The sequence below is a fragment of the Sus scrofa genome, chromosome 3 (assembly GCF_000003025.6).
Source record: "Sus scrofa isolate TJ Tabasco breed Duroc chromosome 3, Sscrofa11.1, whole genome shotgun sequence".
Lineage (NCBI taxonomy): Eukaryota > Metazoa > Chordata > Mammalia > Artiodactyla > Suidae > Sus > Sus scrofa.
Window position 1 is genome coordinate 27391943 of NC_010445.4, and position 23742 is coordinate 27415684.

The following is a 23742-nucleotide window of genomic DNA, read 5'->3' on the forward strand; positions in this document are numbered from 1 at the left end:
TCCTGGCGCCCTGCACTGAAGAAACCCATGCTCCACTATTTCACAGTAGCTCTACGAGGGAACACAGCCTCACCTTAGACAAAGCCATCCTGCAACCTATATTATGTCTATTACAAGGAGGAATACTCATGGCAAATAAAAGGTACCAACTTGGAAGTTCCTGTTATGGCTCAGCGGTGACGAGACCGACTAGTATCCCTGAGGATGTGGGTTCAAACCCTGGCCTCGCTCAGTGGGTTAATGATCCGGCATTGCCATGAGCTGTGGTGTAGGTCGCAGGTGTGGCTCAGAGCCCACGTTGCTGTGGCCGTGTCGTAGGCCAGCAGGTGTAATTCCAATCCGACCCCTAGCCTGGAAATTTTCATATGCTGCAGGTATGGCCCTAAAAAGCCAAAAAAAATTTTTAAAAAGGTACCACATTAACAACTCCTGGAATCCTTTTTTAGCACCAGTATTTTTTTTTTTTTTTTTTTTTTTTTTAAGTAGCAGACATGGTTGATAGAAATTAGCACAGGTGTCATGATTCAAAACGAAAGGCAGTCACAGTGGCACAGCAGGGACCACGCAGAGTTAACCAAAACTGTCCCCACGTTTACCGTGTCCAACTCAGCAGCTAGCGCTTTGCCTGGCGGCCACCATGACACAAACAGAAATGAGTTTAAAGTGACCCTTTGTGCCCTTCTATTCCCAAAGATAACTGCTGAAATGAGAGACAGGGGGCTGATGACAGGTGCTGGAGAAATGAAACCTGTTTGCACCTCTTGCTTGTAAGACCAGAAAGCCTGGCTCACACACTTTCGAGCCCATCAAGGCCAAAGGCCCAGTTTTAACCAGCAATTAAGTTTTCATAAAGAAAGCAGAGAGAGGAGGGGGAGGAATTGTTTCATTATCTTTCCAGACGTGCATCAAACATCTCTGGCTTTTCTGCTCATGCTGAGCCTGAGTAAGGCCACTGGAAGGGAAGGTCTCCTCCTTGGCTTTGATGAAATCATAAGAGAGAGTGTGCTTCTGGGTATTAAGCATCGGCTTCGGTGTCCAGGTGACAGTCGGGTGACTCGAGCCTTCGGAGCCAGCTCCCCCCGAGGCCCGTCAAGACAGCAGACAACGAGCCTCTGCAGTACGACCTCAGCACAGACGCATCCAGGAGGCTGCCACGCGGAAGGTGGGCTTGGCGAACCCCCCACCCTAATCCCCAGAGAGAAGCCCTCTGATTGGGGATAGAAATAGGGAGCTGCCACCACCCAGAAGACTGGACCTGCCTCTCATTACTGGCAAACACCAGGCCCCTCGGGAAACGCAACGAGCTTTTGTGGCACAAAAACTCGGCACCCTGGAGACCACCCAGCGGAAGTGGAGGATGGAGGCCAAGCCAGAGACCTAGATGGATGCTGTCGCTTGTACCACAGGCCTGGCCCAGGGCAACGAAGGATCGATCATTCACTGGAAAAGCGTACAGGTTTTTGGTCAGCGGAGGGTCAAATCCTGCCTTAACCATCATTTCAGTCTGCTCAGGCTCCCAGAATAAACCATCACAGACTGGGTGGTTTACACAAGGAAAATTTATCTTCTCACATCCTTGGGGGCTAGAGATCCAAGATCAAGGTGCCAGGAGAGTTGTTTTCTTCTGAGACCTCCCTGGTCAGTTTGCAGGCCTTCTCACGGTGTCCTCATGTGGTTTCTTATTTATTTATTTATTTTTTTAGGGCTGCACCCACGGCATATGGAGATTCCCAGACTAGGGGTCGAATTGGAGCTGTAGCTGCCAGCCCACGCCACGGCCACAGCAACACCAGATCCGAGCCATGTCTGCAACCTGCACCACAGCTCACAGCAACGCTGGATCCTTAACCCACCGAGCAAGGCCAGGGATCGAACCCACATCCTCATGGACACTAGCAAGATTCGTGGTTTCTTCCTTCCACAAGTGAACATAAGGGTGTCTCTGTGTCCAAATTTTTTTCTCTTATAAGGACACCCAATTAGACTGGATTAAGCCCATCCTAAAGGCTTCAGTTGAACTGAATCACCTCTTTAAATGCCAGGTCCCCAAATATAAACGCGTTCCCAAGCACTGGGCTTGATAAGTCAGCAGATAACAATCCCTAAGACCAGTGACCCCCAAACTGTGAGCTTTACCTTCCCATTTACCTGACATAAACAGGTGAGTCTGCAGTCTCCTGCACAGCAAATGCAAGAGAGCAAAGCACAGAATGTACTGTCTGGTGACTTCTCTAAGTGAAGAGCTCTGATGATAATTACCTGTTCAGCAGGTGTAAACCCAGACAGTCTCATGCAAAGCCAGATAGACCCACCGTCACCTTGTCTTGAAAACGGGACGCCACTGACATCACAGGTGGTCGTGACCATGAACTAAAACCAAGTATTTAAAATGTCTGGTCCCTGCTTAAAAGCTCAAGAATAATGTTCCTTTTGTTTTCTTCTTCCAGCCTCAGGAAGGCTAAGGCAATTCCTCCACACCCAGCCCTACTCGGACCACAGTTCTTTTGAACTCAGAGTACCTGCAGTTAACCGGACAGATCCCCTTCAACAGCAGTGAAATAGGTAAAAATCTACCTACTTCACTTTGGATGCTCACTTTGTGCCAAGCGCACGAACTCCCTGCAGCCCTGCCCAGGGAAGCAGCCTGCTTCCCATCTTACGGATCAGATGCTCCAGCAGACCATCTGCTCAAAAACACAGGTTTGAAGAGGGACAGAGCTCAGGTGTGTAAGCCTTCAGACACTGCTCCTGTAACCCATATCCCAGTGTTTCCAATAGCATGAATTTATTGAATCAGGATCTCTAGGCAAGAATCCAATGAACCTGCATTTTTATTAAATACCCTTTGGGGAGTTCCCTTGTGGCGCAGTGGAAACACACCCGACTAGCATCCAGGAGGAAGCAGGTTTGATCCCTGGCCCCTCTCAGTGGGTTAAAGATAGGGCATTGCTGTGAGCTGCAGTGTAAGTCGCAGACGAAGTTTGGATCCTGCGTTGCTGTGGCTGTGGTGTAGGCAGGCAGCTGCAGCTCCTTGCCAGGGAACTTCCATATGGGGCAGGTATGGCCTTAAAAAGCAAAAACAAACAAACAAACACACAAACAAACCCTTTGGGTGAGTCTTAACCTAGACTGAAGCCTGAGAACCACAGTACTATATCCAGATAATACAAGACTGCAAGCAGTGAAGGGGAGAAGGACGGCCAGGGGGAAACCAAAAATTCCTACCAGGACCCCAACCTCTGCTACCCAGCAAGCCACCAAGTGTTTGGCACCCATGTGGGACTCTGGTACTCATGTTCTGTGATGCCAAGAAACTTCATGACAGGTGTGCCTTAGCCTGTCAGGCTGCTCTTACAGAGCAGCACACACAGCAATTGATTTCCCACAGTTCTGGAGGCTGAGGCTCCAAGGTCAAGGTGCTGGCAGGTTTGGTGACTGCTGAGATCTTCCTGGTTCTAAGATCGCTGTATTTTGCTTTGCCCTCACATGGCAGAGGGGGCAAGAGAGCTCTTATAAGGGCACTAATTGCATTCATGGAGCTCCTCCTTTATGTCCCATGAATCACCTCCCACAGTTCCCACCTCCTAATACCATCCCATTGGGATTTGGGATTTCTTTTTTCTTTCTTTTTTTTTTTTAATTTTTTTGAAGTTTTATTGAAGGAGAGTTGATTCACAATGTTGTCATCATTTCTGCTGTACAACAAAGTGATTTGGTTACACATGTACACACATCCATTCTATTTCAGATGCTTTCCCCACATAGATTGTCAGAGAATACTGGGAGTTCCCTGGGCTCTACAGCAGGTCCCTGTTGGCCAATCATTCCATATGCCACAGTGTGCATATGCCAAACCCAAACCCCCAGTCCATCCCTCCCCAACCACATGCCCCTTTGGTAACCATAAGTTTTTCAAAGTCTGTGAGTCTGTTTCTGTTCTGCAAAGAGATTCGTTTGTATCATTTTTTTAAGATTCAACATATAAGTGATATTATATATATATATATATTTTACTGTCTAACTAACTTCACTTGGTGTGATAGTTTCTAGATCCATCCATTTGCTGTAAATGGCATTATTTCATTCTTTTTCATAGCTCAGTAGTATTCCATTGTGTATATGTATCACATCTTCTTTATCCACACCTCTATCAACGGACATTTAAGTTGTCCCCATGCCTTGGCTACTGTAACTAGTGCTGCAATGAACACCGGGGTGCATGTATGGGATTTGGGATTTCAACATAGGGATTTCAACATAGGGATTTGGAGTCTACAGCAGGGTGCAAGGTGGTTTCTGCCCCTTCCTTGCTCCCCACTTAAATGGGGAAGGTATGCCTCCTGCCCCAGAAACCCCATCACCACCTACCTCCCCCCAGCATTCCTTCCCTGGGGGTGTGTGACCCCTTCTCAACTCCTTCCTGAGTTCCGGTCGTGGCCATCAGGGTGCTCACACAATGGGCTTTCTGTCTGCATGTCCCTGTGGGATTTCTCAGCTGGCTTATCTCCCACAGCAGAGGCTCCTGCAATGAAGGCGGGACACGTGCAGGGCGGGCGGCTCTGGGCCACAGGAAAGGGATACCAGTGACACAGAACACTCTTGTTTGCAGAGAAAGGCTGTGCTGGAATGTGAACGCAGGCCAGCACCACACAGACGCACCTTGTTGGAAAAAGCAAGCTCACCTTTAAACCGGACTCAGAGGAGGAAGCAGAAACCCCACAGACAGGGAAAAAGCATTCTTACTGCTTCAGAGAGATGGTGACAGGTGACAGATGACAGGTATGGTTTGGCCCTTAAAACTGAGTGGAATTTTCTCGCTCCATCTCTCCTTTGTATTAAAAGTTTTACAAGTTTAGAGGTCTCTTTGCTCTTTTGTATCCCTTCCACTTTTTTTAGTCCAGACCCCAGAAATGAGCCACGGAACCTCAAGAAGCTTCAGCCCTTGGACTTGGCCGTTCATCATGAGAAACCACAGGTGCACAGAAACTTGACCATGATTTTAGTGTTTCTCCAGTCCAGTATGTATATCTTTGAGCATAGTCAGGAAAAATCTAAACCATTGCACGTAACACTTTGTTCTGTGCACGCCTCCGAAGGTCTTGTAATTCTTTGCGAAATACACAGAATTACAATTCTCAGAACTCTAAGGTTTTGAATAAACCTACTTGAGACCCTGGACACGCATTCCTGCCAGACAGCAAAGCTCCCGGCCGAATGGCTGCTGCTTGGCTACTCCAGGCAGCTGTCTTTGTCCCCTCTGCCTTCTTCATGCAGCTATCCTGGGGTCACGGGACCAATCGACACTGACAATAACCAGAATAAGAGCTAACACTGGGCTCCTATTGAATGCAAGATTGTAATATAAGTAGGCTGTTATCTTGTTTAAACCTCAAACCCTTATATTATTAATAGGTGTTACTAATAGGTATTATTAAAATGGTAGTAACAGCCCCATTTTACAGATGGTATAACTGAGGCTCAGAGAGGAAGTAATTTGCTCAAAAGTTTTGTGTTGTTGTTTTTTTTTTTTGCTTTTTAGGGGTACACCTGTGGCATATGGAGGTTCCCAGACTAGGGGTCGAATCAGAGCTACAGCTGCTGGCTTCCACCACAGCCACAGCAATGCAGGATCCAAGCCGCATCCACGACCTACACCACAGCTCATGGCAACGCCAGATCCCTGACCCACTGAGTGAGGCCAGGGATCGAACCTGCATCCTCGTGGATACTAGTTGGATTCATTTCCGCTGCGCCATGACAGGACCTTCTCAAAGGCGTTTTTTAGTAAGTGGCAGAGATAGGATTTGGACCAGGACTGCCCATCTCCTGAGGCTGCACTTCGGACCACTAAAATACACTGCTTCCCAGCGGTACAACCGCATTGTAAATCAGAATCACCAAACCACAGTTCATGGTTCTCTGAATTGCTGGCCCTAGAAAGCCTTATGGAGCAGGAAACTAGATCACGCGATATTAGCAAAGACCAGATCTTCCCATTTCCTTGCTGTGGATTTTCAGGCTAATTAACTCCTAACAACAACAACAACAATAACAGTAACCATCTCACTGTAAAGATTGACCGAGATGGGACATCAGAACCTCGCTCATCTCTGGTGCTGAGTAGGCCAGCCTCAAATGCTAGTTCCTTTTGGAGGACAATTACGGTAGGTTTCTAGTGTTCTGTTTTTCACAGCTCAAAGGCATTTCAGCTCAGAAACAAGCCATGACTGCCGCACGCGGAGAAAATGTAGCTTCCACCAAACACAGCCAGACAAGAGGGGCTGGTAGACCATCCAGAGCTCTGGGGCCTTCGGAAACTAGCCACCCAGGCTCTGCTCGGACACAAGCCGCATCTCCAGCTCAGCCCAATAATTAGCTCTTCCCAGGCACGGGCCGCGGCATCTACCCATTTGGCACTGGTTTGCTGTGGTCACCAAGATGGTGGGTGGCCCAACTGGAACCAACGCTGCCAAGTGTCCTCTAGACACTGTCCAGAGTTCCCAAGACACCACTCTCTGTTCAACAGCTTCTGGGACTTCTGGTTGTGTTTATGTTCCACAGGGAAATAAAGATTTGAGCTCCAGGATTGGAGACTGTGAAAACGCCACAAAGACACTTAGAGATACCAGGGAGGTGAACAGCAGCTTCCCTATGAGATACCCAAGGTGGATATTACTGAGTCATTACCCGGCCTCAAATTCTCAACACGGCCCTATGAGCAGATACCACCAATAGATTCCTATTTTCCAGTGAGATGAAACACATTTCCTGCCCTGAGCTCAACCAAACCCATCATTTTCTGGTGAGGCACATGAGATCCAGAACGGGAAGTGAATTTCCTAAAGGCCACACACAGTTTCTAGCAAAACCCAATCTTGAATCTGCGTTTCCTGATACAAACTCCGGGGTTCTTCCCTTTTCGGCAAAATAAATTTTTCGGTGTCCTCCCCCAACGCCCCCCGCCCCACCTCTTCTTCATTTCCTCTTCTTCAGCGCCTCACCGAAGGCTCTAACCAGAACATCTTTTGTTCAGAAGACAGCATATCCCGGCTCTGGGAGAACTGTGATTCAGCAGGGCTTCAAGTCTGGGATGCATCCAAGAGGCCACACACAAAACTGCTGGTTCAAGCTGTGGGGGCAACGGATCCCAGAGGGGTAGAGAGGGCGGGGCGCATCCCCAGCTGCAGGCTGTGCCCCCCAACAGGGGAGCCTCCTTCCTAGACTGGAAGAGAGACAGCTGGCAGATGAATCTGTAGGAGGCAGACGGGCAGAGGCGTCCTAAGATGGGAGTCAGGGTCAATGTCAGGAGGTTTCAACGTGAGCGGTACACTGTCAGGGGATTCAGAGCTTCCTTCTGCCTCCGAAGCCTTCTCCTGTATTTTGTTTTTGTTCTTTTGCTTTTTTAGGGCCGCACCCGTGGCACATGGAGGTTCCCAGGCCAGGGGTCCATTCGGAGCAGTAGCGGCCGACCTACACCACAGCCACAGCAACGCGGGATCCAAGGCGCACCTGCAACCTACACCACAGCCCACAGCAATGCCAGATCTTTAACCCACTGAGTGAGGCCAGGGATCGAATCTGCATCCTCTCATGGATACCAGTCGGGTTTGTGAACCACTGAGCCAAAACGGGAACTCCTCCTGTATTACTTACTGCTTAAGGATAGTGATGAGGCTGATGACAATGGCCATTATGGATGCTGTCATTAAAGTCCTTCTGGGACTTTACAAGTTGACCCGACTTGTATCCATGAGGATGCGGGTTCGATCCCTGGCCTTGCTCGGTGGGTTAAGGATCCCGTGTTGTCGTGAGCTGTAGTGCAGGTCGCAGACTTGGTTCAGAGCTGGTGTTGCTGTGGCTGTGGTGTGGGCCAGGGGCCTCAGCTTTGATTTGACCCCTACTCTGGGAACCTCCATATGCTGTGGGTGTGGCCCTAAAAAGACCAAAAAAAAAAAAAAAAAAAGTCGTTCTGAAGCACCCTCTTCAGCAATGTCTGTGTATCATGTCAGAAAGTCCTCCTGCAGTGGCTACTCCAGGATGATGACAAAGTCTGGAAACGCAGATGATTTTTTTTAACGCTCCTCCCACTGGGAGATGCTCTGGATGTCATCACCTATTTGCCTCTGTTTTCAGACAATGCGTATCCTGGAGCATTTCTGATTTATAGAGGGAGAAATGGAGGCTCAGAAAGGTTCTAAGACTTGCCCCAAAGCCAAAGCACAACCCATTTAACCTTCACATCTTCTGGTAAGCTAAAAAAAAAAAAAAAAAAAAAGTAACCAAAATATATGGATGTGGTATGGTTTAACCTACATAATACACAATATTTTTTTAAAAAACAAGTTACCAATATTTAGAAATTGGGTGACTTCACAATACACAGATTTCTAGCTTTTCTTAAATGTCAGAAGATCCGGCCAAGCGGATGTGCCAGCTGGCAAGGCTGCTACCTCCTTGAGATGGGTATACACCCTCCGCTTGGCCACTGTCCCCCATTTCCGCCCCCTGGGCTGGCCCCAGAGGCGTGGATGTTTGTGACCTCCCATTTCGTAACTATTAGAGCTTATTACTCGCTGCCAAGTAAGGTAGCATCATACCCACTGGGCCACTTATTCAACATGACCCCACGCTCACGCTGGGTCCCAAGAAAGAAAAGTTCGGGATGCTAGGACTTGGGACAAGAAAGCCACCAGCTCTAATAATGTACAAAGAAGCTGCACACTGGAGTTCATTCATTTATGAGCCTCTACCTGGAGTACAATGATCGGGACTTCTCCGGGGGTGCTGAGGTCATCCGTGGAGGGGGGGAGTGGGGGAGGCTTCGGTGCAGAGCGCAGAACAGGAAGAAGTTATTAGTGCCCACTGTTTTCTGGCTTCCTGCACAGCCACCTCATGCAGCTGCCCCTGAACTGGCTGTTTGTTCCTAACTCTCCCGGAAGGAAGCGCCCCCATCACCCACGACAGCAGAGTTGGCCCAAGGAGCGGAGAACGTGCGTGCAGGGGGCTCCAAGCCCAGCTCTCCTTCTGCACAGGGCAGCCCCAGAGCTGCCGAGGCAGGAAAACGGGAAGAAAGCACAGCCCGGGGCCGCAGAGCATCCTGTGGGGCTGGCGGACAAAGCCCCAGCTGGGGGGAAGGGAGGAGGAGGCCAGAGAAGGGGGTCCGGCGGGGCGTGCGGATTCTGCACAATGAGCTCCTTTCAGCAGTGAATGCGGTCCTCTCCTCCACTCGCTCTCAATGGCTTTGTTTCTGAAACGACCCATTCTACATCCAGAAAGCCAAACTTGCCAGACCCTGTGCCAAGGTCAGGCGAGAGCCTGAGATCCCCCGGCAGGCTGATAATCAGCACCCCGGAGACGACCACGGTGCTCAGCACTGCTCAGTTGACCCAGAGTCGACAATGATCCCCTTTGATGTCTCTCCTTTTCTACACAGGGGCTGGGGGCACCCTCCCTCACACGCGTGACATTAGCGGTATGACTGTAGGATCTCTTCGGGACAGTAAGTGCTCTTTTCCCACGAACGTCATTGAGACATCTGTGCAGAGGAAGGGGGTGGGGCAGGAAGAGAAAGGAGGAGACTGGAGAAGCAGGATGCACGTTCAAGTTCGCCCTCGCAAGTTGACCCAATTCACGGTTCCGTGGGACTCATGACTGATGACCCCGCTGGTGGCCTCTGCCTTGCAGGCGCGTAAGAACATCATCTTCAGGGATTTTTATTTTATTTTTATTTATTTATTTATTTATTTTTTTAATTTTCAGGGCCGCACCCATGGCATACGGAGGTTCCCAGTCTAGGGGTCTAATCAGAGCTGTAGCCGCCGACCTAGGCCACAGCCACAGCAATGTGGGGTCTGAGCCACATCTTCCACCTACACCAGAGCTCACGGCAATGCCAGATCTTTAACCCAGTGAGCAAGGCCAGGGATCAAACCCTCAACCTCATGGTTCCTAGTCAGATTCGTTAACCACTGAGCCATGACGGGAACTCTGAGGATTTTTGTTTTTTGCCTTTTTCTTTTAAGGGTTGCAGCTGCAGCATATGGAAGTTCCCAGGCTAAGGGCTGAATTGCAACTACAGCTGCCTTCCTACACCACAGCCACAGTAACACCAGATCGAAGCCACATCTGCAACTTGTGGCAATGCCAGATCCTTAACCCACCGAGCGAGACCAGGAATCGAACTGGCATCCTCACAGACACTATGTTGGGTTTTTAACCCCAGAGCCACAATGGGAACTCCGATCTTTAGGGGCTTTTATTGCACAGGGAGCAAACAGCAAACTGGGGGCCTCCAGGCAGATGTACAATGTGTTTTGTTCAGCCTGTGCAATGTTTTCAAAAGAAAAATGCTGCATTTTTTGCCCACACTAAAGTTTGGGAAGTTTCATGTAAAACTACTAAGTCCTGGCATTTCTTGGAAGATCATGAGGCCTGGCAAAAGAAAATCACCACCTCTGTAAGCACTGACTGACTGGATCTGGGAAGAAGCTACCTCTCTTAGATGGGGCATGCGCCCACCAGCTTGCCACTGACCCCCAGACACGCTTCTTGCACTAAGTCTGCCCCACAGTTGCTGTGGGCACAGGAGTCTGCAATCTCTGGTTTATCAAGTTCCGAAGCTCTCAGCAGAGGCCCTGAGGTCGCTTACAACCTTAGACTGATGGTCAAGCAAACTTGGCTATAACATCCAATTGGCTACAAAATCCAAAATTTGACTCAAAAAGGGTATACAGCCTCACACCCAGGAACTCTGGGTCAGGGGCAGAGTCCACGCCCACAAGTAGCGGTGGGGCTCCTTGGCTCTCCTCACTCCCTGCTGTAGAGGATTTTAACAACTTGTCCTGGTTTCCAAGGTGATCGTCATTGTGTTTATGTTTAAGGAAGCCCTGGGCCTCCCACACAGACAGCACTGGGCAAATTTTTTTTTTTTTTTGTCTTTTTTGTCTTTTTAGGCTAGGGGTCAAATGGGAGCTGTAGCTGCCAGCCTATACCACAATGCCAGATCTAAGCCACATCGGCAACCTACATGGAAGCTCATGGCAACGCCAGATCCTTAACCCAATGAGCTGGCCAGCGATTAAACCTGCAGCCTCATGGATTCGAGTCACAACGGGAACTCAGAACTAGGCAAATTCTGGTTGAACCAAAATCAACCAAAGCTCAAGTCATGTTGAGTTGGAATCTCAGAGATTCCGGAACCCAACCCACTTCAGAGCTGAGGATGCTTTCGCAATTGCAAATCAAGACAAGTCCTCACTGCAAAGATGACCGCTGGGAATGAAAGCTTGAGCAGAGGTGGATGAGCTCAACCTACCAGTTGGCCGCTGTCTGAGATGAGGAAGCAGAGAGGTTCCTCTTTATTGGACATGCAGCATATTTGATACACATGCCACGCAGCATATGGTCTGTTGGGAAGGATACAACATGGGCTGACCCTGTAAAATCAAAGGAAGTTCCCCGTGTATCTGAGGATCCAAAAACCCACCAGAAACAAGGAAAGCCTCAGAGTAGCGGCAGGTGCAGCGTAATTTCTTGTAGCTTTTCTAGGTCTAAAAAGGGAGCCCGAGGTTTACAGCATCTGCTTCTGCTATATGTAGCCATGGTCACTGTTCAGCTCCGTATATGACGTTGTGTGTGTATGGGTGTTTGTATGTGTAGATGCAAACATTTACACAGACATGGTACCTTCCATCCAAAGCCCAGATAAAAAGCAACAGCGGGATCTTGTTTAACTAGCATCCCTAATTTTGGGGAATTCTCCCGAGTCATCCCACTTCCGATATTAATTTCCCATGGCCTCTGGGGGCAGGGAGACACCATCCGGAGAGATTGCACTAAGCCGACTTTTATTTCTGAGCTGTGACACAAGCGAGAAAGAAGAAAAGCATGCAGGATTTCATTTCTGCACTTTGCATTTAGTTATAATTATGCATGCAGCAGCATCTTTAAACACCGAAAGGGGGAAATATTACAGTTGTTCTGATTTCACACGCTAACTGTGTTTACATGCTAACGGCATTTCTCAGGGACAATTATCTTATTACTAGTGCACTAATCTTTTCAATCTTTTCAACACAGTTTACAGCTGCAGACTTCAAAAATTAAAGCTAATTAAGACCCCGCTTTCAGCAGGTAAACTCCTCGCACATTTTAACCTAGGAAGAGAAAATCAGTTTGGGGAGAGGCCGTGAAGGGGACTGGGCCCAGGGTCAAAGGAAGAGAGACGAGATCGAGAGCTCACATGCTCCAGATGGGGGGATTCTGGACTCCCCCCGCCATGTTCTATCCACGGGGAGACCCGTAGCTATCAGGACCAATGACAGCTGGTTTGGCCCATTCAAGGAGAAAGTAGGCATTTTGCATTCAATTATCTACTTCCATTCTACACGTGACTTCAGCACAGAGGAGTGGCTGAGAACATGGACTTGGGCGTCAAATCAGATTATCTGTGCTCAGAAGCTGGTAAATTGCTAAATTGAGCAGGTTACTAATAATCTTGGTGCCTCAGTCTCCTCATATGCGAAATAGGCATAGTGGAGTTCCCTTCATGGCTCAGCGGTTAATGAACCTGACTAGGATCCATGAGGACAAGGGTTTGAACCCTGGCCATGCTCACTGGATTAAGGATCCGGTGTTGCCATGAGCTGTGGTGTAGGTTGCAGACCTGGCCCAGAGCCTGCATGGCGGTCACTCTGGCGTAGGCCGGCAGCTACAGCTCCGATTGGACCCCTCGTCTGGAAACTTCCATATGCCATGGGTGCAGCCCTAAAAGAGACCAAAAAAAAAAAAAAAAAAAAAAAAAAGGAATAATATGAACACTTACCTCCCAGGCTGGTTCTCAGGAGTGACTGAATCAATATTTATAAAGCACCCAGAATAATGTCTGGTTCATACTAATCATCCAATAAGGATTTCTGCTAAAAAGTGTGAGCTCTATTATAAGGCTGTAACATACCTAAACGACATCTGTTTTCTAAGGCATCCCTGACCTCATGCATACGCACAGCATTACGAGCCATTTGAGAACTGCCCGTGTATAATCACAGCTGTATTTACTGCGTCTCTTCGCAGTACGTTCTCCAATTACTTGTCCTGCTATCTCGTTAGCTGCCATATAAAACCAGCACCTCAGACCATCCATCATTACTTTTCATTTTGTTTTAGTCTGAATCACAGAGAAGCAGGCCTGTCTCTGAAGGGCTGTTGCGGGAGCCCAGATTTATGGTCCAGCTCCTCAGAGCCCAAGCCCAGCACAGGCATCCCTGCAGCGGTGGCATCTGAGGAGCTGCTAAGGAGATTCTTAGAGCCCTGCAGTGTGCCTGGGCTTGGCCATCCACAGCTACATCTTTTGTTTTTTGTTTTTGCTTTTTAGGACTGCACCCGCAGCATATGTAAGTTCCCAGGCTAGAGGTCGAAGCAGAGCTGCAGCTGCCCGCCTACACCACAGCCACAGCAACGAGGGATCGAGCCACGTCTGCGACCTACACCACAGCTCGTGGCAACACTGGACCCTTAACCCACTGAGCGAGGCCAGGGATCAAACCCACATCTTCATGGACACTAGTTGGGTTCACTACTGCTGAGCTATGACGGGAACTCCCAGCCCTATCTTTCTGAACTCTCACACCAAGCCTCTAACACTGAATAGGTTGCACCCCATTTACAGATGTAGAGACTGAGGCTTTAAACAGCTCTTCTCTTGTCACACAGCTTGCTAAAAAGACAAAGTCATAACGCGGCACAAACAATTAACCTTCTCTCCTTCCCCATTTTCTTAATCTAGCTGGCTGCATATCTCAAGATGACTCCTGCTACTAGTAGTAGAACTTAATGATAACAAAACCCACCAGCCAACAGGACCAACGTGCCAGAATTATTCTAAGCCACTGACATGTATTAGCTCACGATATCTTCACAACCACCCTCTAAGGGTGGAGCTGTTATTGGGTCCTGTTTTAGGGATGAGGGAACTGGGCTCAGACAGGTTGTACACATGCCCAAAGTCACACAGCTGCAAAGTATCAGAGCGAGAAGTTGACCAAATCCAGGAGATCTGGCTCCAGGCTCACTATTTATTTTTTTATGCCGCACCTGTGGCATATGGAGGTTCCCAGGCTAGGGGTCGAATCTGAGCTGCAGCTGCCAGCCTCCGCCACAGCCAAGTAACACCAGATCCGAGCCGCATCTGCGACCTACACTGCAGCTGACGCCAAGACCAGATTCTGACCCACTAAACGAAGCCAGGGATCAAACTCGTGTCCTCATGGATACTAATCAGGTTCATTTCTGCTGAGCCACAATGGGAGCTCCAGACCCGGTATTCTTGAACCCTCTGCTCTACAGCGTCTCATAATGCCTGTAAAAGTCAACCACTGTTGCCTTTTCAAATAACACAGAAGGAGGTATAAGGAGATTAAGTAGGATGGACTGATTCAGTCATCATGTATCAGACAACTGATGACCAAACTGGTGATTTCGCTAAGCCTGTGATGAGTGCTGTCAGAGAGGATGCAGGGAGGACACCACAAAAGAACTTCAACCAGGGTGGGGATCAAGAAGATTCTTTCAGGAAGCGAGACTTAAACTGGGCTTCACAAAGAAAAAGCAAGAATCAACTTGTCTGAGGTGGGAGAAAGGATATGAATTTCAGGCAGGAGTTCCCTAGCGGCACACTGAGTTAAGGATCTAGCGTCATTACTGCAGCAGCTTGAGCTGTCAATCCCTGGCCTGGGAATGTCCATGGGCCGTGGGCTCAGACAAAAAAAAAAAAAATAATTTTAGGCAGAGGGAACAGCATGAACAAAGGCTCTGAGATGGGTAAGAACACATAATTCTTAAGAAATAAAGAGAGGAAGTCTGAACTTAGAATATGGAGGTGCGAGTGGCAGGCAATGAGGTAGGAAGACTGGTGTCGAGGCTGAGGCGGGGGTGGGAGGGTGGGGGGGGGCAGGTGGGTCCTAGAAGGAGCTCAGATCGTATCCAAAGAGCATGAGCGAATCACAGACAAAGCTGAAGGTCAAGTGCCTCGTATCTTCCTTAGAAGCCAGCTTTTAGGACTACCACCAGATCCTATTGACCTGCCTTTCCATAGCCGATCCACAGGTACTTCTGAAAACCCAATTCAGGGAACCAACATGCTGGAGATTTTCAGGCTGAGTTTCAAGTCATTGTTATTATGTTTTAGGGATCACAAAACATGCTGCACAGTTTAAGCTGCAGGTGGCCTACCAACTTCACAAGTTATTCAAGCCTCATTATTATTATCGACAATGAAAATGAAGTGATATTTTGCAGCATATGAAAGTCTGATAAAATATCTTTTTTCTACCTCCAAAAAGAAAAAAAGAAAAGAAATCGATCCAGGTTACACAAACGTCAATTTGCCCCCTCTGTGTTCTTCAGCTTAGGAAAATGCCAGAGGCATTTGTGGGTTAAAAGAGATGAAGAGCAAAAACATCCCCGCCAACACATACACACACACCCACACCCACACACACCACCAAGATGTACGTACTGTTTCCTGCAAGCACCCATTTGTGGGCACCTACTGTACACCTTGTGCTCTGGTTTATTTCAACCTCAGAACTAATGCGGCCACCACCCCGGTCTGCCTGGGTGTTCAATCTTTAAATCAGGAAAGTCCTAAACTAGGACAAGCTGGTCACTCAACCCACAGTAACCATAGGTATTATCATAAAGAAAATACAGGCTCAGAGAGGTAAAGACACTTACCAACATCACACAGCAGGGAAGGAATAGGGAGCAGGTTGAGTTTCATATCCTGTGTGTGGGACAGCCTGCTCGACCTCCCAGGAAAGGACTTTGAAAACCACTCACTTGGCTTGCTGGCCCCTCCCAACATCCTTAAAGACCCTCACTCCCACGTGACACACACAGCCCAATCGAGAAGGCTAAAGGGCTGTGCCCTCTGTGGGATAAAAGCTAGGATCCCATGTAATCGGTCACCCTCTCTGTAATTTCCTTCCCAAACATAACCAGAATGGCCAGGGGGCCCTCGAAACCCAGCCATGACTTACTTTCTATCTCTGGCCTGACCACGTGATGATCGCAAGGGTTGAGCATTTGAGCTCATGCTGGAACCACCTCACCTAGAAAGAGGAGGCGGAACAAGCAGTTCTCCGTCAGCCTGCTGGGGTGCAGATCGAGGAAGAGAAACTCCTGAGCTACAAAGAATCTGGAGCCTGTAACACCCAGCTGGGTTCACTGTACAGACAGAAAAACGGAGGCTTCCGAAGAACAAGGATGACAACAAAGATGACGCTCGGACTATCTGCATCTCGATTTTTCTCCTTTGCCTCTTTCTCCACAGTTCAACTGGGGCAGGTTGAACGTGTCTACTCAACTGCTGGGAGTTTTCCACCTCTCTAGGCATGGCAAACAGCTGACGCTCAATAAATGCTCAGTTAATGTTCAGCAAACATTTAATAGGCACATTGCTGGAGGGACAATGTATGCGTGTGAGAGAGAGAGGGAGAGAGAGTGGGAGAAGGAGAGAGACAGAGACACTAGGGTCCCCGCACCAAGTGGATGTTCACTTCTTCAAAGACACTTTTTTTTAACCAAAAAATTGTTTTATTTTTATTATATATATATATATATATTTAGGGCCGCACCTGCAGCCTATGGATGTTCCCAGGCTAGGGGTCGAATTGGAACTGCAGCTGCCGGCCTACACCACAGCCACAGCCACAGCCACAGCCACACTGGATCTGAGTCGCATCCATGACCTACACCACAGCTCATGGCAACGCCGGATCCTTAACCCACCAAGTGAGGCCAGGAATCAAACCCATGTCCTCATGGATACTAGTTGGATTTGTTACCGCTGAGCCACAATGGGAACTCCCCCAAAAATCCTTTTATTATAATCACCTCTTAAACAATATACTCTGTAATCTTGATTATGTCTATTAGATTTGCTCCAAGAGGCCAGGCACCTTGCAGGCAAATCTGGTGGAAGTTTCCTTCTACCAGATCACCGCTCAGTGGCCGTTTTCCAAAAGGTGACCCTTTAAATGCCTACTTGCATAATTTAATCTTTGTTAGTATCCTAGCAAAGACGCCTCCTTCTAATTGAGGTAATTTCTAGGAAGATATGGCGAAAAACCTTCCTTGCCTTCAAATAAAGTAATAAGGACTGCCATTTATTGAGCATCTATTACTTGCCAGGTACTCTACTGACTTTAAATAACTCTTTTGGATTCTCACCTTTACGACAACACTGTAAGGAGATGCCCCCGGTCCACAGCTTAGAAACTGAGGCTAAGAGACAGTGAAACAACTACTCCAGTATCACAGAGCTAATAGGAGGCCATGCTGGGGTTGAACCTGGGTCTTACTCCAAAGTTCAGGCTCTTTATACATCATCCTATTAGTCCCAGATTAAAGCCCACTTCCAGCCTTTACTTTCTTGGTATTTTCCCATGCACAGAACACTCTGAGGAACATAATTTTTACCACAAGGATATGCGACAAGGAACTGGCAAACCTCTGTCCTGTCTCAGCTGTCTTAAAACCACTTTGGAATTGCTGGCACATGGCAAAGTCACCAGGTTTCAACTGCTTCATCTGTTCAAGGGGCGTCATTCCTGTCCACGCCTCTCAGGACAATGCAGCCCAAAGTGCATCTTCATCTCTCCCAGAACTTTCAGAGGCCAGATCGTCCTGCAGGATGTCAGTCTGAGCAATCTTTCAAAATGCTCTCCCAGGCCAGCAGCCCCACCCACCATGCTCTGCTCCAAGGAGTTACCTCCTAAAATAAACTGTGCTAACTTCAGTCAGCTCACCATAAAGACTAAATATAGAAGAAAACACTCCAGAGTTCCCATCTGGCAGCAGCGTCTCCAAAACTCAGGCTGAACGGCTGTTTCGCATGTAATCTGCAACATCTGACAGGCAGCTTTAAATCAGGAAGGCGGGCTGAGACGGAAACCTCCCGTGGGTTCGCACAGTCTGTCCCAACAGCGATGCCGCAGGGCTTCTGAGCAAACTCTTACCGCAAGAAAATGAGAGCGTGTGGCAGGGAGGCTGCCCGAGTGAAAACAGACAGGGTGCGGTGGGTGGCGGCTGGAGGCAGCCACACCAGGTCTGCAGAGGTGGAGGTCCCCGGCAGCTGGGGAGCAGAGGGCGAGGAATGGTGCGTCAGGGGCCGCTGCCATCTCTGAACCTTAAGCTCACATTATCCGTTATCCTCGGGACTGGCAAGAAGCCAAGCGCAGCTTCTCAGTTTCCCCCCACCTTGAAGTGAAGGATATGACTCAGTCACACACACACACATTTGCCTCTTCATGCTCCCCCCCACGCACTTGAAAATTTTGCTATTTCCCCCAGAAGGATATACAACAATTTGGTAGCAAAGATCTCTTTTAAGAGAAACTGGAAGAAGTGGAGGAAAGAAATTCTCCTTTATTTGCATCTTTCTCTCAGGGTGCATGTTCTTATCGTATGCTTCGAACTCCTGTTTTTTAAAAGGCCAAAGCTCCTTAAAAAATAAAAGGAGGAGTTCCCGTCGTGGCGCAGTGGTTAACGAATCCGACTAGGAACCATGAGGTTGCGGGTTCGGTCCCTGCCCTTGCTCAGTGGGTTAACGATCCGGCGTTGCCGTGAGCTGTGGTGTAGGTTGCAGACGCGGCTCGGATCCCGCGTTGCTGTGGCTCTGGCGTAGGCCGGTGGCTACAGCTCCGATTAGACCCCTAGCCTGGGAACCTCCATATGCCGCGGGAGCGGCCCAAGAAATAGCAACAACAACAACAACAAAAGACAAAAAGACAAAAAAAAATAAAATAAAAAATAAAAAAAATAAAAAAATAAAAGGATAGTATAGTGGTTCCTCAAAAGATTCCACATAGACTCACTATAGAGCCAAGCAATTCCACTTCTGGGTATACAGCCAAAAGAATGGAAAGCAGAGACACGACAGATACTGGCACCCCAGTGTTCCTGACGGCATCAGTCACAACAGCCAAGAAATGGAAACAACCAAAGTGTCCACAGATGGAATTGAACCTGCAACCTCATGGACACTGGTTGTGTTTGTAACCTGCTGAGCCACAACAGGAACTCCTGGAGGTGTCTTATGTATCCTTCCCAACCCAGCTCAGGCTTTTTCTTGGAAACCTTTCCTGATCTTGCAAAAATACGCTGCCCACTCCCGCCCCCTCCTTTCCTAGCTCTGCTCTCACTGCCATCACCAATTACAAGTATCTTGTAATTACCACTCTTGGCACTGATCTTCCTCAAGATTGGTGGTAAGCAAGGAGGCTTTTTTTCACCCACGCCCCTTCCCCCGGAGCCTAAGAGGGTGCCTGACCTATGGTGCCTACTCAGCAAATGTTGATTCTGAATGGCAATAAGGTGGATAGTTTAAACAAAAGGAAAGTTTAAATTTTAGGAGCTGAATTAAAAACTGGCTTCTGGCAAAAGCAGAATGTTTCAACAGCTTCAGGCCCCCGAAGATGGACCAGGGTGAATTTTCCAGCTCAGCTACCTTCTAGCTGTGTGACCCCACGCCAAGAGGCTTAGCCTCCTGGAGCCCCACCTTTCCCATCCATCAGATGCATTAGGACCTACCAGCAGAGGCTACTGGAAGGGCCACCTGAGCTAATCATGTATGGAAAACCCTTGGCCCGGAACATCAGCTCAGACAAAGTGCTTGGTCAAGTCCAGGATCCCTGGCAGGTTACCTAAAAGGACGGCGTACACATCAGAGCTCGTGTGGCTGGGGGTCAGGGGGACCAGCCAGCTGTGGGCCCAGCGTCTTAGAATGAAAATCAGTCAGAGCAAAGGTAATGGTCCTGGACAGACTGTCCCAGGCAAACACGGGACTGGCCAATGTCTTCCTCATCACTTCCCACCAGGTTCTGAAGACTGGACACACGTGGCTTTCTCAATGGGCCAGGCCCAGTTCCCAGCATCCCTCAGACAAAAGGCACCGAGCAGCCAGATCTATTGTGACGCTCAGACAGATTTTGGTTTTGGTCTCTACGCGGCATTGTTTGAATTTTACAACTGGTTGCCAATATCTAAAAATCAGGAGGACCATGCATTTGATAGGGACAGAGTAGCCACATGTGGTTGTAAAGCCCCAGTGGGGGTCACAGATAAAGAGGGAAACCTGGGGGGTGCTGGGAGACCCCTGTGAGTTCAAGCAGGCCATCAGCACAAGGCAGGCCTGCCTGACTAGTGGAGGTGTGAGAATTGCCTCAGGTCATTGGGTGGGGGTGGGATGAGGCCTGCATTCAGATTCCGACCAAGGGCAAGTGTTTGAGGGCTGCCCTTCTGTGGATTTGAATACACAGCTTACGGGGTACTAAGGAGGAGCTGCTACTCCCAGATAAGAAGAGGTGGGCCTTTCCAACCCCCACTCCCCTTGGAGGATAAAACCGTGGCCCAGAGGATCCTCGGGATCCTGGGGCAGAGCCTCTGTGCCTGCCCGTTTGCATCTCTCACAAGTGTCCCACCCTAACAAATCTGTTTCTGGCCGATCACTTTGTCTCTCGCTGAATTCCTTCTGCGCAGAGGCACAAAGAACCTGAACCTCAGTGAGTCCAGACATGGGTGAGTGATTCTAATTTAAAACCATGGCTTTAGGCCCCAATCTGGCTTTAGGTTGGGTTCGAGTCCCAGCATATGAGTTCAAGTCCCAGTCTGGCTTTTGGCTGGGTTCAGGCCGACAGTGCTGTCAGTTTCACATTCACCTTTCTGCGGGGCGCACCTTGCTTGAAAAGGCAGAAAACCGGGCCATGCGTGGTCTACCTTCTCAGGCAGGTGGAGCTAAGAAGCAACTGTCCACCTCCGAGGGGGTGTGGGCGCGCTCGGCCTCCCAGTGTCCACCACCCTGCTTCTCACTCCCTGCTCTGCTCAGAAGGCAACGGACTGAGCAAGTCCGGCCCAGGAAGAAGGGACTTGACCAGAAACAGGCCTCCTGCTGCTAATTGAGCTAAGTGGTCAGAGCTGGAGGTGGGCTGCAGCCCTGAATCGGCGTGGAAATCGTACTCCGAACCCACCGCCTTGTCTCTGACGTCCCCAATGTGTAAAGACACGGACGAAAACGTGGTGCTGCTGCTAATAACAGACTAAGCATGTCTCCACTGCCTCCGCCTCTGCCTCGCTCACAGAGAAAGCTAAAAATAAACCACTCGTGGCCTGGACCTCAATCTACACCTGAAGAGGCGTGTCGGGGGTGGGTGGCGTCCTCTTCCAGCGGCAGGCCTGGAAGAACTCCTGGTCTCAGGTTACAGCACAGTCCCTGAGGGCTGTGGGAGCCAGCAAGGGACCTGGGCCTGAAAGTTCTCTGCATTTGATCGCAGTTGAAAGAGGGTGATGGGGCGAGGAGGTAGAAGCAGGTGAAGGGACAAACACATCCAGGTCACTTTCCTGTCTCTTGTAAAGAGTCACCTCTTCCTAGAGGTGACAGAAAGGTTACCCTAGTAAAGGTAGTGTAACTGAGCTGGTGCCCTGCGGGGCTCCTGCGCACAGGCCTTTCTGGGTCCTCTGTTTCTTGTTTTTAGAGAATAAGCCTCAGCCTCCATGACCTTCCCTGAGTTCCAAAGGGCAGCTGCTCATCAGGGAAGGGAGGGGACGCAGACACCAGGGAGGAGCATCCAGAGACAACAGAGCAGCCTTGCGCCAGGGTCCTGGTTCCTCCTCCAGGAATACACAGAACAAGATCTTGAGCCCTTTCTGCAGAGCTAATACCCTCAACAAATGGAAGCACTCCTTGATGAAGCATCTTCATTCTGGGAGGAGGGAGGACCACCCGAACCAGTCCTGGGACCCCGAAACACCAGCTCTGAAAGACAATGCCAGCTTGCCTCCACTCTGATCTTTATCCGGGGCCCTGTGTTCCACTCCCCACACTATAAAACCACCTCCTAACTCCTTCCTAGGGGGCCACAGTCTTAGCAATAAAGTTATCATTTTCTCCTTTACCCAAAACTGTCTCTGCTTTTCAACTTGGACCCGGCAGACAGAGGCTGAATTTCGGCAACAGGAGGTCCCCGTTTTCTGTCCCTGTATAGCTCGTGCGCACTCGCACGCACACACGTGTGCACACACACACCTTGCCTGCTTTCCCCCAGCACTGCAATACACCCCATCCCACAAGCTGCAGTATCTTATTATTTGTTCTCTTGTGCACTGTCTCTCCCACCAGGTTATAGGCTCCATGAAGGCAGGAAACAGAGTTGGTCTGTTTCCAAACAGCTGTGTGTTTCTGGGTTGGCCCCTGGCACCTCGCAAACCCCACTGAAGACCCGCTAAGCGCATCTCTGACATCCCGTTACACGATGCTTGTAACATGGCCATGCTTCCAAAGCTTACACAACGGTTTCACAGTTCTCACCATTATTTCTCTGGCCTCCAGTCCAACTGAATATTTTATTCAACCAGCACTCTTTTTTTTTTTTTTTTGTTAAACTGAAGTCTATCCTAAAATATAAAACTTTGGAGCAGAGACTTAAGCAATTGAGAGGCGCCTGTATCCATGAGCTTGGAAGCTGACCATGGCTTATTGGCTGTGTGACCTTGGAAAAGGGAGTTAACTTCTTTCCTCAGCTTCCCCATCTGCTCATTCCCCATGGGTGAGCACTGCCTCCAGATGTCAGGGGTAAACAAATTAAGTCACACAAAATGCTTGGTACATAGTAAGCGCAATAGGATTACGATTCCTGTTAGTCTTTCTTTCCTTTTCTTTTCTTTTTTTTCTTTTTTTTTTTGGCCAAAAGGCATGTAGAAGTTCCTGGGCCAGGCCAGGCGCAACCCACATCACAGAAGCTTGAACCACAGCAGTGACAACACCGGATCCTTAATCAGCTGCGTCACAAGGGAACCCTTAAGTTTCTTTATAGAAAAAAAACAAAAAAACAAACAAAAAAACAGTATCATTTACCATATTAAAATAATTACATGACAGTTGAAAGAAAAAATGTCACTGACATTAATAGCTAAAATTCCCCTTTGGAGACACAGACTGAGCCTCTGTTTTGCCACCACCCAGATGGGTAAAGCCCCCCCTCTCCCCAGGCCCCCATCTTCCCATTTTTTAAATGAGAATTCTGGGTGAGAGACTCTTGAAATTCCATCCACCTTCCAGCTCTAAATGGCAAACTCTCAATCCATGAATGATCCTACCTTAAAAGAAATAAAATCAGAAAACCCACTTCTACACAATGGGAGCCAAAGGGAGGAGATGGGGGGGGGGATGCAGTGCGGGGAAGAGAAGGTTATTCACATTCCAAAAGGATTTGCTCTTACAAAAGGATTAACAGCAGAGTTGCTTTAAATAGCAGCTTAAGCCTTGTTTATGGATTACTAAGTACTGGATGGAGAGGTGGAGGGGCCCAGGAATGAGGAGCAAAGCTTGCTTAGGCCCAACCAGAAATTAAAAATGTGCACGCTTGAACATTATAACGAGTTCAACAACAGAAAACCATGCCATTTCAAAGAATCCTCTTCCTACCCAACAGTTTGGTTCTGCATCAATTGCATTAAAAATGTGCCTGTAGCCATGAGCCAGTGTAGAACAGTGATCCAGCATGCTTTTAAAAAAAATAAACACATAAGGATCTGGTGTTGCCATGAACTGCGGTATGATGCTCAGATCTGGTGTTGCTGTGGTTGTGTGAACCTAAAAAGATCTCCCCCAAAAACAAAAACACATAAGCCCCTATTGTAAGACGCGGATAATTTATTAAATGTTTTAAGTGCTTGTCATGTACCAGG

At 48.7% G+C, this 23742-nt stretch overlaps 1 protein-coding gene across 3 annotated transcripts in view; it reads right to left on the reverse strand.

Moving 5' to 3' along the window:
- XYLT1 (xylosyltransferase 1) overlaps positions 1–23742 on the reverse strand; it is a 334192-nt gene that overhangs the window by 233505 nt on the left and 76945 nt on the right. The window contains exon 1 of one of the 3 annotated variants that reach the window (XM_021086557.1): positions 15733–16626. The exons of the other annotated variants lie outside the window; for them this stretch is intronic. Within the exon in view, the coding sequence (XP_020942216.1) occupies positions 15733–15738 (6 nt within the window). The 5' untranslated portion in view covers positions 15739–16626. Of the gene's footprint in view, positions 1–15732; positions 16627–23742 lie in introns of those variants that run through there. 3 annotated transcript variants of the gene reach the window in all.